This window comes from Solanum dulcamara, chromosome 11 (assembly GCF_947179165.1).
Source record: "Solanum dulcamara chromosome 11, daSolDulc1.2, whole genome shotgun sequence".
NCBI classification, from domain to species: Eukaryota; Viridiplantae; Streptophyta; class Magnoliopsida; order Solanales; family Solanaceae; genus Solanum; species Solanum dulcamara.
The window spans coordinates 58931514-58948830 of NC_077247.1; the positions used below are offsets into that span (position 1 = coordinate 58931514).

At 33.4% G+C, this 17317-nt stretch overlaps 1 protein-coding gene across 1 annotated transcript; it reads left to right on the plus strand.

The window, feature by feature from the left end:
* Positions 1-11515: 11515 nt before the first annotated feature.
* On the plus strand, positions 11516-14894 carry LOC129874495 (protein NSP-INTERACTING KINASE 1-like). The gene is made up of 11 exons (XM_055949789.1): positions 11516-11859; positions 11954-12086; positions 12189-12260; positions 12344-12487; positions 12602-12673; positions 12761-12820; positions 12925-13022; positions 13135-13281; positions 13372-13713; positions 13802-14181; positions 14295-14894. The coding sequence occupies exons 1-11, from the start codon at positions 11751-11753 to the stop codon at positions 14616-14618; spliced, it is 1881 nt and encodes a 626-aa protein (XP_055805764.1). The 5' UTR covers positions 11516-11750; the 3' UTR covers positions 14619-14894.
* Positions 14895-17317: the final 2423 nt, after the last annotated feature.

Here is a 17317-nt window from a genome sequence, read left to right on the forward strand (position 1 = left end):
CGCAAAGCAATCAGGAAAGCCGAAGGAGTACGGCGCACAATATGTAGACATCATGATCAATGGACGACCCGCTCGTGCAATGGTTGACACAGGTGCAGAGGCCAACATAATGACCAAGTCAGCAGCTATGAAGTTGGGGCTAAGTTATAGTCCAAGTGACGCCTGCCTCAGGACGGTTAATGCACCCCTTACACCTGTGTGCGGAGTCGCTCAAAGAGTAGACATCACATTGGGCAAGTGGCAAGGTAAGACCAACTTTACCGTCGCTCCCTTAGATATCTTTGATATCGTTCTTGGGCAGGAGTTCTTCCAGCGATGTCATACGGTGATCGATCCCTGCCTCCAACAACTCGTGGTTATGGAGCAAGAGGGATCATGTATGGTGCCCCTAGTCAAGGTGCCGAAGACGGAAGGACCAACCCAACTTTCGGCCATGCAGCTTGAGAAGGGCCTAGAGGAGGGAGTACCTACGTTCATAGACACCATTGCGAGTTTGAGTGAAGACAATGGTGCTAGAGAGGCATTGCCACCTTGCATAAAGAAGAGCGTGATGCCGAAGAAGTTGCCAAGACACTTGCCTCTAAAGTGCCAGAAAGAACGGAGGCTAGTGTTGACTGAACCAAGCAGGAATAGGGATAACAGGCCACTGTCATTTTCCTCGTCCACTAGAAGGGACAATCTCTGGAAGAGGCCACATAAGAATGGCATGAAGACTTGTGGCAGTTTCAAGACTAAGTCTGGAGGCTTTTGTAGCAGTAGTGCGCCGAGGTCGTCGCCATATCAGGTGGGGGAGAGTGTCATGACCCGCCACTTGATCATGAAGATGGGGGAAAGATCTAGAGTCTTGGAGAGGTTAATAGAAGACTCTAGAATGTCCAAGATAATTCTAGAAGAAGGTAGAGGAATCTAGAGTCTTGGAGAGGTTAATAGAAGGCTCTAGAATGTTCAAGAGAAATCTTGAAGAAGGTAGAAGAACCTAGAGTCTTGGAGAGGTTAGTGGAAGACTCTAGATTCTTATAGAAGCTTGTAGAGAAGTCTAGAAAGACTTGGAATTCTCTAGAGTGTGTGGAGAGTTCTAGAGTAGGGACTTCTTTGTAAATATGGGAGGACTTGTATAGTAATTTTTATTTACACTTAAGCCCCTTAGGAGTAGTATAAATAGAAGGGGCCATTCATTTGTAAACCATGAAGCAAACAAGTATTCTTCCAAGCAATACAAAAGCCTTCTTCATAAAAGCTCTCTTGTCTTTCTTACAATCTAGCATTCCCTTAGCGATCTAGTCTTAAAGGCTTACTTGAGCTTACAAGATCGTGAAAGATTCGTGAGTAAGTTGTCAAGTGCCGCACGGAAGTCTTAGTGGAAGTCTAAGTCCGTGACAACGTTGGAGCGTCGCCAAGTCAGCACCATCGATGAAGCCATCACACAAGCCGAAGCTTTGACAGACTTCAGGCATGACAAGCATGACCGAGGAAGAGGAGACGAGACGAGAGGTAGTCATGACCAAGGTGGGGGAGATTGTGAAGAGAAACAGCCTCATCCCAAAAACTACGACTACTATAAGTCCGATGGTAAGAAGGCTAGACGACAAGGCGATACCGACAGAAAGGCACAGAATGAGAAGGGGAATGGATGCTACATATGCGGAGGGCCGCATGGCTATGCAAGGTGTCCTGAACTGAAGAACCTTGGTGCCATCCTACGGGAATAGAAGGAGAAAGATGCACAAGGGCAAGAGCAAGGTTTAGACACAACGCAATTGGGCCTGATTGGACTATGCGGAGCTATCGCAAAGCAATCAGGAAAGCCGAAGGAGTACGGCGCACAATATGTAGACATCATGATCAATGGACGACCCGTTCGTGCAATGGTTGACACAGGTGCAGAGGCCAACATAATGACCAAGTCAGCAGCTATGAAGTTGAGGCTAAGTTATAGTCCAAGTGACGCCTGCCTCAGGACGGTTAATGCACCCCTTACACCTGTGTGCGGAGTCGCTCAAAGAGTAGACATCACATTGGGCAAGTGGCAAGGTAAGACCAACTTTACCGTCGCTCCCTTAGATATCTTTGATATCGTTCTTGGGCAGGAGTTCTTCCAGCGATGTCATACGGTGATCGATCCCTACCTCCAACAACTCGTGGTTATGGAGCAAGAGGGATCATGTATGGTGCCCCTAGTCAAGGTGCCGAAGACGGAAGGACCAACCCAACTTTCGGCCATGCAGCTTGAGAAGGGCCTAGAGGAGGGAGTACCTACGTTCATAGACACCATTGCGAGTTTGAGTGAAGACAATGGTGCTAGAGAGGCATTGCCACCTTGCATAAAGAAGAGCGTGATGCCGAAGAAGTTGCCAAGACACTTGCCTCTAAAGTGCCAGAAAGAACGGAGGCTAGTGTTGACTGAACCAAGCAGGAATAGGGATAACAGGCCACTGTCATTTTCCTCGTCCACTAGAAGGGACAATCTCTGGAAGAGGCCACATAAGAATGGCATGAAGACTTGTGGCAGTTTCAAGACTAAGTCTGGAGGCTTTTGTAGCAGTAGTGCGCCGAGGTCGTCGCCATATCAGGTGGGGGAGAGTGTCATGACCCGCCACTTGATCATGAAGATGGGGGAAAGATCTAGAGTCTTGGAGAGGTTAATAGAAGACTCTAGAATGTTCAAGAGAAATCTTGAAGAAGGTAGAAGAACCTAGAGTCTTGGAGAGGTTAGTGGAAGACTCTAGATTCTTATAGAAGCTTGTAGAGAAGTCTAGAAAGACTTGGAATTCTCTAGAGTGTGTGGAGAGTTCTAGAGTAGGGACTTCTTTGTAAATATGGGAGGACTTGTATAGTAATTTTTATTTACACTTAAGCCCCTTAGGAGTAGTATAAATAGAAGGGGCCATTCATTTGTAAACCATGAAGCAAACAAGTATTCTTCCAAGCAATACAAAAGCCTTCTTCATAAAAGCTCTCTTGTCTTTCTTACAATCTAGCATTCCCTTAGCGATCTAGTCTTAAAGGCTTACTTGAGCTTACAAAATCGTGAAAGATTCGTGAGTAAGTTGTCAAGTGCCGCACGGAGGTCTTAGTTGAAGTCTAAGTCCGTGACACTAGGTTTTATAATTCATCTAGAAAATTATGTTCCAACACTATTTAAAACATAACCAATTTAAGAATCATTTGGTTGGGAACAATAAATAATCCAAGGATTACCTAATACCTTCAATAAAATGCAGGATAAAATAATTCTATATTTTATCCTAATATTATTATACTTTATACCTCATGCCAAAGTTTAACAAGTTATGGCATACTTTAGACCTGCTTTTTTCCTCCTCTGCTTCTTCTTCTGAAGTTAAAAACTTTAAACCCGTATTTTCAACTTTGATTCTGAGGCGACTAAAGTTAAAACTTTATAAATTTAGTCTATTTTTGGAATACTATTTCGTGTTTTCTCCTTGTGCCAATTATCAAAGGGAGATGGCTTCACTTGAAGTTTAAAGGAAAAACTACGTGAAATTATTTATTCAAATTGGATCCAATCTAAATTATTTATCCTTAATAGATACAGGACCAAACTGTTTATCCTCTTACCAACTTTCTCCTTTTTTTATTTCGCGCATGACAGCATTAATCCTATGTGATATTCCATCGGTATATTGATATCATATCGGTATCATATAAGACTGAACTTAATTCTTTGTGATACTCTGTTGATATATTGATACCCTATCGGTATCATATATAATTGGGCTCTTCTTTTAAGAAATAAAAATTAAACAATTAAGAGAAAATGGTTAAAGTCACAATCTTATTTATTAAACTCTAAATTAGTAAAAAATATATATTTTTTGATACTATGTCGGTATATTGATGCCATATTGATATCATATAGGACTGAGCTTAATCCTCTGTGATACTCCATCGTTATATTTATACCCTATCGGTATCATATAAGGACGTCAGCGCGCAAATTTTAAAATAAATTTATGTCATTTTAAATTAAAAATGGGGTATGAAAGTAATGAAACACTTAAGGATAAATACTTTCCCATTTTGGGTATAAGTGTTATTTTCCCAAATTTAAACCCATGCAAGACTTCTATTATTTATACTCATTGGCCCGACTAATTGATACTTGAACAATTTCAAATATATACAATAAACTAATTAGTAAACAAATATAGCCATGTTTTATTTACATAAAAATAGCCAAAAATGCTTACCAAAAGTCATAGAAAGTATACACTGACTATATAATATAGATTACTTATACATGAGTTATATACTGAATATACATTATAATACATTTTATACATGAAATATACACTGAGTATACATAAATATATATAGAATGACAATTTTTTGGTAATTAAAATGATCAAATGACCATCTACTGTAATTATCCCAATTATATTTGTATTATGTTGGGCCCATTAAAAGAGCATCATTCTTTACTATACGTTTATTTGTTGATCTTAAAATTAAAATCCAAAATCTCTAATTCAATCTCCCCCGCCCCCCCCCCCCCTCTCAATTGGAGACGTCATCATGATATCACTATTCTAAGTTCATGAGTCTCATGATATTTCTAAGGAAGAAGATAAGTTTACTTAAAGAGTACTTTGTGTTCTTCTTGTTTTACCGGTATCTATTCCACATTACTTCTTTTACTTCCAGAAACATACGTTGTACAAGAAAAAGAAAAACATAATCAGCAGTAAAAAAGAAGGGAAGAAATGATTTTAATATATATTTGTTTGTTGGATAAAGGTGGACAGAGATTGAGATTAGTCTCTACACCGCATTAAAGATGTTTGGGAGTATTGTAGCAACAAGGAAAAGGATGCATCAATACTCTACCAGACAAAATCTCCTTATGGACCTTATTGTCACTTTGTGACTTTTTTCTATTTTCCTTCTTTAAATTATGAATGTACTCAAGAGATATTGGTACTAAAATTTGAATTGTATTACCTTGATATATTCTTTTCAACTATATATGAACTTAATAATTTTCATAGACAAATTTTTGCCATCCTGATTTTAGTTGGGAGTGAAGGGGACATTTCAATGAGCAAAACGCGATGAGATTGACCTAACAAAACCTATTAATGAATTTTGTTCTTTTTTCATCTCATCAATATTTCACATATATTCTATATTAATATTAATACTTCATGCTGTAGTTATATGTATGACAGTGAAAATAAATCTCAGTTGGAGGCTTCTATTTGTCATATTACAAATGGAGTGTTGGAATTTAGCTTCACAAATTTGTAGACAAGTGAGGTTCTTACACTGCATAAGACAATTTTGTCATCAACTTGTGATGATTAATAGCTGTTACATTTACCCTAGTCCTTCACCTTTGCTACTATATATTACTTGGGAAAATTTAGGGTAAGCCCAATTGAAGTAATTAAAAATATTAATGATGCAATTTTCTAGGCAAATTGTACCTTTTCTAAGCCCTATTTCATGTTATAACAAAAAAAGTGAATTACTTGTAGCTCTTCTCTAATACGGAAAATTTTATGAGACATCTCCTCTAATTTATCATTACTCTTCTAGTAAGTAGTATATATACTTTGATCCAAACATACATTGATTTTTTAATTAATAATTTTCAGCAGAAATATATAATTGAACCCCACATGAAGTAAGTTAAATCCATTGATCTTGTAGTAAGCTAAAAGGGATATATTTGTCCTAATTTCGATCAACTCTATCTTATCTTTAACTAAGATATCAATTTCGATATATATAAAAAAAAAATATTGTTTCTTTCCTTTTTCTTTTTGAAGGGGAGCCTTGAAGTAACTGGTAAAGTTGCTGCCATGTGATCAGGAGGTCACGGGTTCAAGCCTTGGAAATAGCCTCTGGCAGAAATGCAAGGTAAGGCTGCGTACAATAGACCCTTGTGGTTGGGCCCTTCCCCGGATCCTGCGCATAGCGGGAGCTTTAGTGTACCGGACTGCCCTTTACTTTCCTTTTCTTTTTGTTGTGGTGAATCATCAACAAATAAGGGAGGAGGAAAGAGCAATGACGACGATAAGCCTTTTGTGTAAGGACATATATGTATGAACTTTTTGTGTAAGATAAGGGACATGCACGTTTTTGTGTACCAAAAAAAAAAAACTTAAGGGACATGCATGCTTTTGCAATATAAAGGTACCATGTCTTGGGTTGCTTCCATTTTCCGTCAATTATGAAATGTACATACAACAATAGCAACAACAACAGAAAAAATGTGATTTCACAAGTAGGGTCTGAAGAGAATAAAATGTACGTATAACTTATTCCATCTTATGTGACTACGTTAGGTAAAGAGGTTGCCGATAGATCCTCCATGCGTTTTCAATTCTAGACTTGGAAAATACAAGAGTGAAATCAGGAAAAGCATTTTCAAAACCAAATTTGGAATGTACGTAAACTATATATATCCATTTCTGGTGCCTGTACAAATTCAACTAATTTGAATCATGATCATGCATGACTTCCCCCATTAAACTTAAAGTTAAGACTAATTAATCAATCTAAGATAACTCTAATTACATGTTTAATTATCTTTGGTTTGTGAATTGATTCTTTGTTTACATCTTGTGTTCAAAAAACAGAAGAAGGGAATTTAAGGATGGATAAAAAGATAAAGCCAAAAAAGAAAAGTACTTTAATTTTGCTAAAGTGAAATTTCCACTAAGATGGATTAGTTCAAAATTTAGAAGGCGGAAGCTTCGAAGAAGGAAGGACACTACTTACTAACGTCCTAATCCTCATTTCGCGAGATTTAGTTTTTCAGTCTTTTATAAAAAAAAATTAATTTGATGTACTGTTTATGACATATTCATTTTTATATTTAAGAGATTTGTAAAGATCTTTTTTTTTTCTTTTTAATTTGTAAATGACCATAAGTTGGTTTCAATATGGCATGTAAAACTGTATAACTAACGAACTAAATAAATAAATAACCTTAAATCGGATTTTTTTTCTCAATATTATGATTCTATGTTGACAATCATATATAAGTGAAATGCTAAAAGCCGATACTTAGAATACATTTGATCGATCACTTTAGTATCAATTGCAAAAGAATTAATGCATCGAAAATTTAAAATAATATGAAAGAAGAGTAGAAATCAGAGTACAAGTTTTGAATTGTCTGGCGTGTAAAATTTTTATATACTCATTATGTCTTTTGGACAAATTATATGGTGCTATTAGACAGATATTTTTGGCAGCCGTTGTGGAGCAAAGGTTTAGAGCTTATAAATTCGGCGATTTTTAATTCTATTAAGTATTTAGTTTTGAATAATAATAATTTATATGTATAAATTGAATTATTCCTAAGATAACTATAGAGTTTGGATCAAGCTACTAAATTCGATTGAACCCGTACGTTATTCCTTAGTTCTGCCTCCGTTTTTAGGTATGTGTATAATCGAATGTATATTTATATCATGTTCAAACCTAGCTAATTAAGTATTGTATTTACGTTTTTTTTAACAAAAAAATAATATTTTGTTGCGATTACAAAGCCGTATCAATTTGTAATCAACATTAGTGTATATCTATATTCAGTGTATAACATGTATATGTAATCAACATTAGTGTGTGTATATATATATATTCAGTTTATAATATGTCTATTACAATTAGTTTTTGTTATGGATTTTGTTGAGATGATGTATGTTTTGAGAAGAATATCAAAATGCTAAATTAGAAGGCTAAATGGTCCCAAGTAATATAAGAATATAGTAGTGAACAAAGAAAGAGACAATAGATCCAGCTGTGGTTCAAATTCCTCTTAATTCACCGTTGCATCATATCTATTTTCCTTTTTGTCATTTTGTCGTCTATATTGTATATATAATTTTTTTCTTTCTTGCGTTTAGTCAATTCATATTCCTATTGTTACAATGCTGTTGGTCCATTTCCTTGCATTTGTTTCTATCCATTTCATAAAATTGCTTCTTGCTTATACACTTCTTCTCTTCATATACACCTAATTAAACCCCTAAAAAAGGGAATGAATAAATGTTGCCATCAATATACCTTTCTTAGTATTATTACTTTTTTCATGTTGTGTCTCGTGAACCTTTTCAGTATTGTACGAATAATTGCTAGCTCTATTTCATAGTTTAGCTATCCTACTTTATTGTTATGTAGCAATATAGAACCTCCTTAATGCTGCTTTGACAATGCTTTTTCGCCCTCTCTTTACTCAGGACAGAATCAATAGTGGACGCGGGAAGGGAGCAAGCGAACTATGTCATTAATAATGAAAAGAAAGATATCAATAATACTTCACCTCTTTGTTAGCCTGCCGATGCGAACACAATGATCTTTCATTCAACAATTCTACCTCTTTCTTTCATTCTGGGACATATATACCAATTAACTTTTATATCTTTTCTTTAGTGTCCAAACAAAAATAAAAAGCAAACGATTAAAAGTGTCTATTTTTTTATTGGTTCACTTAAATTTGTGATTACTTTATAAATTTTAAGATTCGCCTGTTAATGTCTTAAAGATAATTTTAAATTTTGAACAAATGCCTTAGAAATATGCTTTTTGTCACTTTTAGAGGAATTTTCAGTTGGGTTATGTGATCATCACATTAGAATACAGTGAAGGTTCTCATTTTCCACTTAAACAAATTCTGAGTAATATTATCTATAAGGAAAAGTTAAAATAAAAGAAATAAATTCTTTGAGTAACAGTTCTCACAGTCTGTTTGGATAATATAGGAGGGAAAAAAGGTAGCTAGGAAAAATTGCATTATTCTTCATGTTTACTTTTCCTCCATTTTTACCACTTTTATTTTGAATCAATAGGGTAAAGTAAAGGGAAATAAAAGAAGAAAAGTTAAAAGGGTAAAAAAGAAAAGTAAACATACAAGTTTACAAACTTTAGGTACTAATATGGTGCATGGAAGTAGACAAAATAAGAATCTTGGTGAAAAAGAAAAACAACATAGTAAGAAAGAACAAGCAAAGTATATACTACTGCTTTAATTTGAGTGCCAATTGGGTAAGGTGAACAAAAGAGGGCAGTGAAGTACTCTATTGAATTATTTTAATATGAAGTTTTATTTATGAAACGATAATTTCTATATTAACTTTATGTTTTATTTTAGTACTATTAACATACTAATATACCTAAATCAAATGAAAAATATGTAAGATAGGAATATTGACTGGTCTTAGGAGGGTCCATTTCACGAAGCAATAGGTACAGGCAGCAGTATACAAAACGACCACGTCAGCAGTGTACAGACTTCCATTGCATAATTTGCATTTACCCTTTGTTTCTTTGTTAGAGTATTTATAAGGGTCATTTACAAATGCCTCTATTTCGGGGTGGTTATTAATTTTTATCCATGGACATTAATTTTTGTTTCTCAGCATTTTCAATAAAGGTAAGTTGTTGAAAATTTTCTGAAATTAAAATAATAAATAATTTTTGCTCGACATAAATTTATATTTCGTATTATAATATAATACAAGTTATGTCTTAAAAGACATTACAAATTTTGCCGCTTAATTAAAGCACTTATGTCGAAAGAAGCAAAAGTTTCGCGGTTCAATGCCTACAAGTTATGCTGTAAAAGACATAACGTAATTCCTACGAAATTTATATATATGCCGAGCACGACAAAAGTTCTCTAAATTTATGCCTAACAAAATTAGGTCACAAAAATACTACTCACAACTTATGCAGCATAAGTTAATTAATTTCTATAAAACTTGTGTTGAGCGAGATAAAAGTTCTCTAAACTTTTATGTCTAGTGAAATTATGTCATACACCAAGGTGCTTTTGTCCATAAATTTACATTAAATTAACAATAGAAATAAAAATTAAAGACCATAGTATTTAAAGGCAAAAATGGTGCAAAAACTTTTAACAATAATGTCAAAGCCAAATAATGGTTACCTAGTACCACAAAACACACTTATTATCCCTTTGTCCACTAATATTCTCAAATCCTTTGTGTGTATATATGCAGAAAATACTCAAAATGGGAGAAAAGTAATTTGTTTTAGTTTAAATTGGAAAGAAACTAAATAGGAAGCAAGAAAAGGAGAGAAGCATGATATTGTCCACTCACAACAAATTGAAATTCTTCTCAATGATGTTTAGGGAGCATGAAAGGATGGAGGTGGGCAGCTTTAGCTTTATCAACTTCTACTTTTCTTTTATATATATATATATAAGTTTATTTCTTTGGAATGACTGTAAAATCATGTTATTTTAACTACTTCCAAACAACTTTTAATGTGCTACTCTCTGGTGGAATCATGCCCCTCTTGCACACGCGATCAATCAAAAAGGTAGTAAAAAAAATTGAGTGGGTAAAAAATATAATTTTTACAAATACACAGTTAATTATATATAGCTGTTCATATAATAAGTTGAACTAATTATTTTAAGGTTGAATACATCACATTTTTTTAAATTTATCAGTAAATTTTATTGAGACACAACTTGAATTATATCAAGCATCTAAATACATGACAAAGTGTTCCTTTTAGACACATCTGACTCATACGACTTATTAATGTTGATGCGTATAATTAAAGAATGTGGCATCTTTTAATTGATTAAATTACCTACGTAATGGGCTCTTGAGAACATACAAAAGTTTTTTTAAAATTTTAAGTCGAAAATCTTTAATAATAATATTTTATTTATCATATGTTCAGGTGCTCGATTAGAACAAATCGTAATTTAAATATCTAAATAAACGTTATTAATATATTTAAAAGTGTCTATATATTGTGCCTTATTTCAAAGTTAAAACAAGTAATCTGTTATAACATATTAAATTACATTAGTAATAATGCAATGATTATTTATGTGGTAAATAATAAAAAGAATTGTGTCATAGCCAACAAAGATACCCCTCATCATGGGCGTGGTCTTTGGTCCCTAGCCTATGCGACTGGTCAGTTCACCAAATCCACTATCAATCTCGAGCCTAATTTTCTTGAGATTCCCACATTCTTAGCCTCCTTTTCTTTTTAATTAAAAAACTAGAATTTATAAAATAAATAAGTTTTTTGGGATTTTGTTGAATGGCCAAACTCAGGGAATGTTGGATTCCCTTGCAAATCCAACTCCCATAGCCATTACTTGCACTCTTACACATCCCAAATGTTTGTTCCCAATTATAAAAAATAAAATATTACTATATTGCACATAATAAAGCTCACATGATAATGACAAAAAATAACTTATTTCTAAGCCATAAGTTAGCTAGTGACTGACTCACCCATGAGGATTTTTTGGTCTTATTATCATAGGTGCACATTACACTAATACTTTTGCTTATTTGTCTTCAAAGAGTGATTTTGATTTAAGCTTTAAGAGAGGTCCAGTAGAAACTTGTCATTTCTATGTCTATACTTCAAGACAAAGTACTTGATTAAGATAGCAGCAATTAGATTTCCATAATGGTAAAAGTATATTCTGCTTTATTAATGTTTTAAAAAATTTAATATATTCTTTTCCTTACAAATGATCTGTGTCCTAGTGACAGGCATGCTAACTTCTCCTTTTTACAAAGACTGCTTTTTTTTTTCTCTTTCTATGGAGACTGACAAGACAGTAATAAAATGATTTTCTGGCATACAAAAGCTATAGTTTTGTTCACAATCTAAAGACTACTACTACTATTAGAAGAAAATCCAATAGAGGGGTTTGTCTCTCTGGGATTCATCAAGGCCTGATTATTGAGCTTCTGTTTCTTTCTTGAAATTTAATGGAAAAGAGAAGAGATATAAAGGCTGCATTCTTGTATGTGGCTACATTCTTGGCCCTTTGGACCTCTGCATCAGGATTGCTTTCTCCTAAAGGTGTCAACTTTGAAGGTAATTAGTGTTCCTTTTTATAAAATTCTGCATAATGTATACTCCATACTACTACTAAGTTTTCATCTCGGCTGCTGCTCTTCTTTTTTTTCAGTGCAAGCTTTAATGTCCATAAAAGTTGCTTTGAAGGATCCTCATGGGGTTCTTGATAATTGGGATAGCACTTCTGTTGATCCATGTAGTTGGGCTATGGTCACTTGCTCTCCTGAGAGCTTGGTTATTGGCCTGTAAGTATTTCTTGCAAAGATGAATCTTTTGTTTCTGTATATTTTGTGTGTGTCTTTGGAAAATCAAAAAGGTTGGATTTTTAACCTTTCTGTATTATGCAGAGGGTCACCAAGCCAGAATCTGTCTGGTACTTTTTCTCCTAGCATTGGCAATTTGACAAATCTTCAGATTATGTGAGTTACTAAAATCAGTGATTTCCAGCTTTCTTGATTGTTTCTGTTGCTTTCTTGAATAACCTTTTTTTTTGTTGAGACAGATTGCTGCAGAATAACAATATCACAGGACCAATACCAAAAGAAATTGGAAGGCTGTCAAAGCTTCAGACTCTTGATCTTTCTGATAACTTCTTCACTGGTGATATTCCTCTTTCTTTGGGACACTTGAATAACCTCAAGTACATGTAAGAATCTTAACAGGGGAGCCAACTCTCAGACTACTAAACTTCAATTATTGTGTTTCATTTTGTTTTCTTCCAAAAGTTTCAATATCAGTTTCCTTTTATTAATTTGTTCAGGAGGCTCAATAATAACAGTCTATCCGGAGAAATTCCAGTCTCATTAGCCAACATGTCACAGCTCACTCTAGTGTAAATCTCAACGGCTTTACTTATCTTTTTCTATTTCTCCTTTTTCATAACTTTAGATTGATTTTGGTATTCAACCTTTTGATTCAGGGACTTATCCTTCAATAACTTGAGTGGACCAGTACCTAGGTTCCCTGCTAAGAAATTCAAGTAAGCTACTTAACAGTTTATTCATGTCTTGTTAAATTTTCATTTAATAGAAAGCTGGAATGTTGAAAATAATTTATGTTCTCTTGTTGTTCTGTGATTTGTAGCATTGTTGGAAATCCATTGATTTGCGCGACAGGGTCTGAGCCAGACTGCTATGGAATGCGACTGCTGCCTATGTCAATGACATTGAACAGTTCAGAATGTATGCTTTATAGAGAATGTCATTTTCCAAATCTAACCATTTTATCCAGCTTGTGATTTCTAATTTTGCATTTATTCTGTTTCACCTCACTTAATTGCTCTGTGTCATCCAGCTTCGCCTTCTGGGAAGCAAAAAAGTCACAAAATCGCGCTTGTATTTGGCTCGACTCTTGGTTGTATTTCTTTGCTCGTTCTTGGAATTGGACTCTTTCTATGGTCAAGGCATAGACACAATCAACACGCCTTTTTTGATGTTAAAGGTTGGTCATCTGTTCTACACTTTAGCTGAATGTTGTTATGAAAGTTATGATCATCGCTTCATACTCATTTCTATATTTTGCTAATATTAGATCGGCATCATGAAGAAGTTTCCCTTGGAAATTTGAGAAGATTTCAATTCAAGGATCTCCAAATTGCAACCAACAACTTCAGCAACAAAAACATTTTAGGAAAAGGTGGTTTTGGTAATGTTTATAAAGGCCATCTCCCAGACGGGACTCCTGTGGCTGTAAAGAGGCTAAACGATGGTAATGCAATTGGTGGTGAGAAACAATTTCAGACAGAAGTCGAAATGATAAGCTTAGCAGTGCATCGTAACCTTCTCAGGCTCTACGGTTTTTGCATGACACAGTCGGAGAAGCTTTTGGTATACCCTTATATGTCCAATGGTAGTGTAGCTTCTCGTCTCAGAGGTAAAAAAAAACGTATGAAATTAGTAAGTTGCATTTCAGATTTCTTATTTGTCTGGTGTTGAAATTTAGTCTGCGTTACTTTCTATAGTAAAACCTGTGTTGGACTGGGGAACAAGGAAGCGAATTGCTATAGGAGCTGCTCGAGGACTGTTATATCTTCACGAACAATGTGATCCAAAGATAATTCATAGGGATGTTAAAGCAGCAAATATATTGCTCGATGACTTTTGTGAGGCGGTTGTGGGAGACTTTGGGCTGGCAAAGCTTTTGGATCACCAGGATTCACATGTCACAACTGCTGTGCGCGGTACAGTGGGGCATATAGCCCCTGAATACCTGTCAACAGGACAATCATCTGAGAAAACAGATGTGTTTGGATTTGGGATCCTTCTACTTGAACTGATCACAGGAATGAGAGCTATAGAATTTGGTAAAGCAGCTAACCAGAAGGGAGTAATGCTTGATTGGGTAAGTATCAATTTGACTAGCCTCAACTCGTGACGTTGCAATTTGCGTATCCTTTTTCTTTATTAGAATGCCATTCCCCTTCAAGTGTAACATTTGGTATACATTTATATCAGGTTAGGAAAATTCACCAAGAGAAGAAACTTGATGTCCTTGTTGATAAAGATTTGAGAATCAACTATGATCGAATCGAGCTAGAGGAAATGGTTCAAGTTGCTCTTCTCTGTACACAATATCTTCCAGGGCACAGACCAAAAATGTCTGAAATTGTCCGTATGCTTGAAGGCGATGGACTTGCAGAGAGGTGGGAAGCATCCCAAAAATTTGATGGTAGTAACAAGTACAAAACGAAAGAGCTTTCTTCATCCGAGAGATTTTCGGATCTCACGGATGATTCTTTGTTACTTGTACAAGCCATGGAGCTGTCTGGTCCTAGGTGAGCCAGCCATTTACACATATTCACAACTACACTGTCAACAGATTTCTAGCTAGAGGTTATTTATTAAACTATGTGGTATTGTATAGTAATGAACCATCAAAGATTCAAAGAATTTTGATGTGTTGTGTAATTTTTTCCTTTTCTTTCTTGTATATTATTTCATCTTTAAGTTAAATTATTTCAATCGAGAGTTCAATTTTTTTTTTAAACTAAAAGTTGTATTTGTAGTTTAGACAATGATGTAATTTGAAAATCTGAAATTAAGCATTATAGTGTGCATTTGGATTATCAATCAGTATGTATAATAATGATTAGCAACGGCTATTGAAGAGGATAATGGAATTGGTGGTGGAGAAGCTAATGATTTCTTTTCTGGAGTTTTATTCTTTAAGAAAAAGTTGCTAGGTAGAACTATACTTTATATTTCAGTGCAACGCACGAAGCCACACTAAAGACATAATTGATATAAATATTCATAATAGCAAGGAATCCAAGAAAACACAGTGGTCCAGTATGGAAATTTCTAATGATTCATTGTCCAATCGCAAACTGTCTTATCCAGTTTGACGAGAGTAAGAAAAACATCAAAACAAATGAAATTTATTAAAGTGAACTAGAAGTGTAATATCCTGGGTAAAAATAAGAAGTCATATATGTAATATTTTGGGATAGAAAGTATATATAGTCATACCTTTCTTATTCTATAAAATAAAATTTTCCTATAATAATCTAACCTTTTTCAAAAATCGTTTTTAATCTTCTATTTTATATGTTCTATAATGACATTTATGGAACCGCTTTTTATTTTTATAGAGAGATTGAATTTGGCTGTTTTCCATAAAAGTGTAGCATCTAGCCTCTTTTGTCCTTTTTCTCTAAAACACCAGACGAGCGCACAATTTTACTAAATCACATTAACATTTGGTTCTCAACAAATAATAATGAATGCAGTTGATAGATATCAGGAGAGGGGTAAAATTTTAAATTCTATAGGTCATTTCCGGAAACATCATGTACGTTTTGATAGATCGCGTAAAGTGATATATCTGACGTCCTGATACATTGCGTAAAATGATGTATCCGACCGATACATCACGTACATCACTATCAGAGAATAGGAGAGAGTAGAGATTTTTGTAATTTTTTCAAATAATAGGGAATTTTAGAAAATATGATAAAATAAGTTATGTATTTAGGTAATTTTTACTTAAAATTTTGCAGTACTCAAAACAAAAGAGGCTAAACTCCATATGGATTTTTCAAATTAGTATTATACATATTGCAGTCAAAATCATAATCACTATGAGGTTTCTTTAGGATTCGAATTTTAAACGAAAATTGAGTAATATATAACAGTCGAAATTTGCCATCCTAATGGACCTGGAATCATATAAGACTGGGCTGCAAGATATTTCAGGTTCTAACTCAAATGGCCCATATTACTTTCGACCCACCAATTTTACCTCTTTATTTTTGGATCAAGTATTTAAATAATATATTATATAATATTAATTATAAATTTTAGTACATGTTTCACTTTAATCAAAATAACAATATTTTTTTTACCCGAAATAACAAAAAAATGAGTAAAGGCACCCTTCCTTTTTTTCCTTTTTCTCTCTCCTTTTTTTTCCTTATCCGATTTTCCCCTTTCCTTTTCTTTTTTCTTTTCTCTCTCTCGCGCGCGCGCCCTCTCTCTCTCTCCTTTGGATTGAATATTACAGAAATTATGTTTTTACTATCTTTTAAATTAGATGGTTTTTTTCTTTAAATAAATATATATTGCATTTCTAATATATATATATATATATATATATATATATATATATAATGTATTTCTTCCTCTCTCTCACTCTCTCCTTTCTCTATCTCCCCCCTTCTCTCTCTCTCTCTTTTAAATTTCAATTATTTTAATATGTTTAGGGATATTTGGTAAAAATTAATTATTTTTTTGAAGCTATAATTTTTTTTGACATAATTAATAAAATAAATAAATATAAACTACACTTGTAATACTTTTTGAATTCAATACATTATACATATTATAGACATTTTTCAATATACATTGTGAATATATAATAAATATATTTTTAATACAATAATATATTCTGTTAATAAGAGGAAAAAATAAAAAATAATTATAATAGATTTTGAATTCAATACATTATATTATAGGTATGTTTCAATGCACGTGGTGAATATATAACTAAAATAATTTTAATACAAAGTATTATAAGTATTACGTGTGAATTTTAAATATTCTAGTACTATTTAAATTAATTTACGTTGTTAGAAATGTATTATCTTTGTTGAAATAACAACAATTGAATTCATAACAATGTATAATGTTGAATTCTAATTATACATATTATTGAGATGTTTTACTGTACATGGTGAATATAATTAAAATATTTTTAATATAATAATATATTCCGTTAATAAGAGAAAAAATAAAAAAATAATTATCATAGATTTTGAATTCAATATATTATAGGCATGTTTCAATGAATGTATAACTAAAAAAAATTTTAATACAATAATATATTTGAGCATCATTAATAAGAAAAAAAAAATAATAATTATAATACATTTTAAAATCAATTTATCATACATAAACATCTTTCAACGAATGTGGTGCGTATATATTTAAAATATTTTTAATACAAATATATTACAAGTATTATATGTGAATTTTAAATA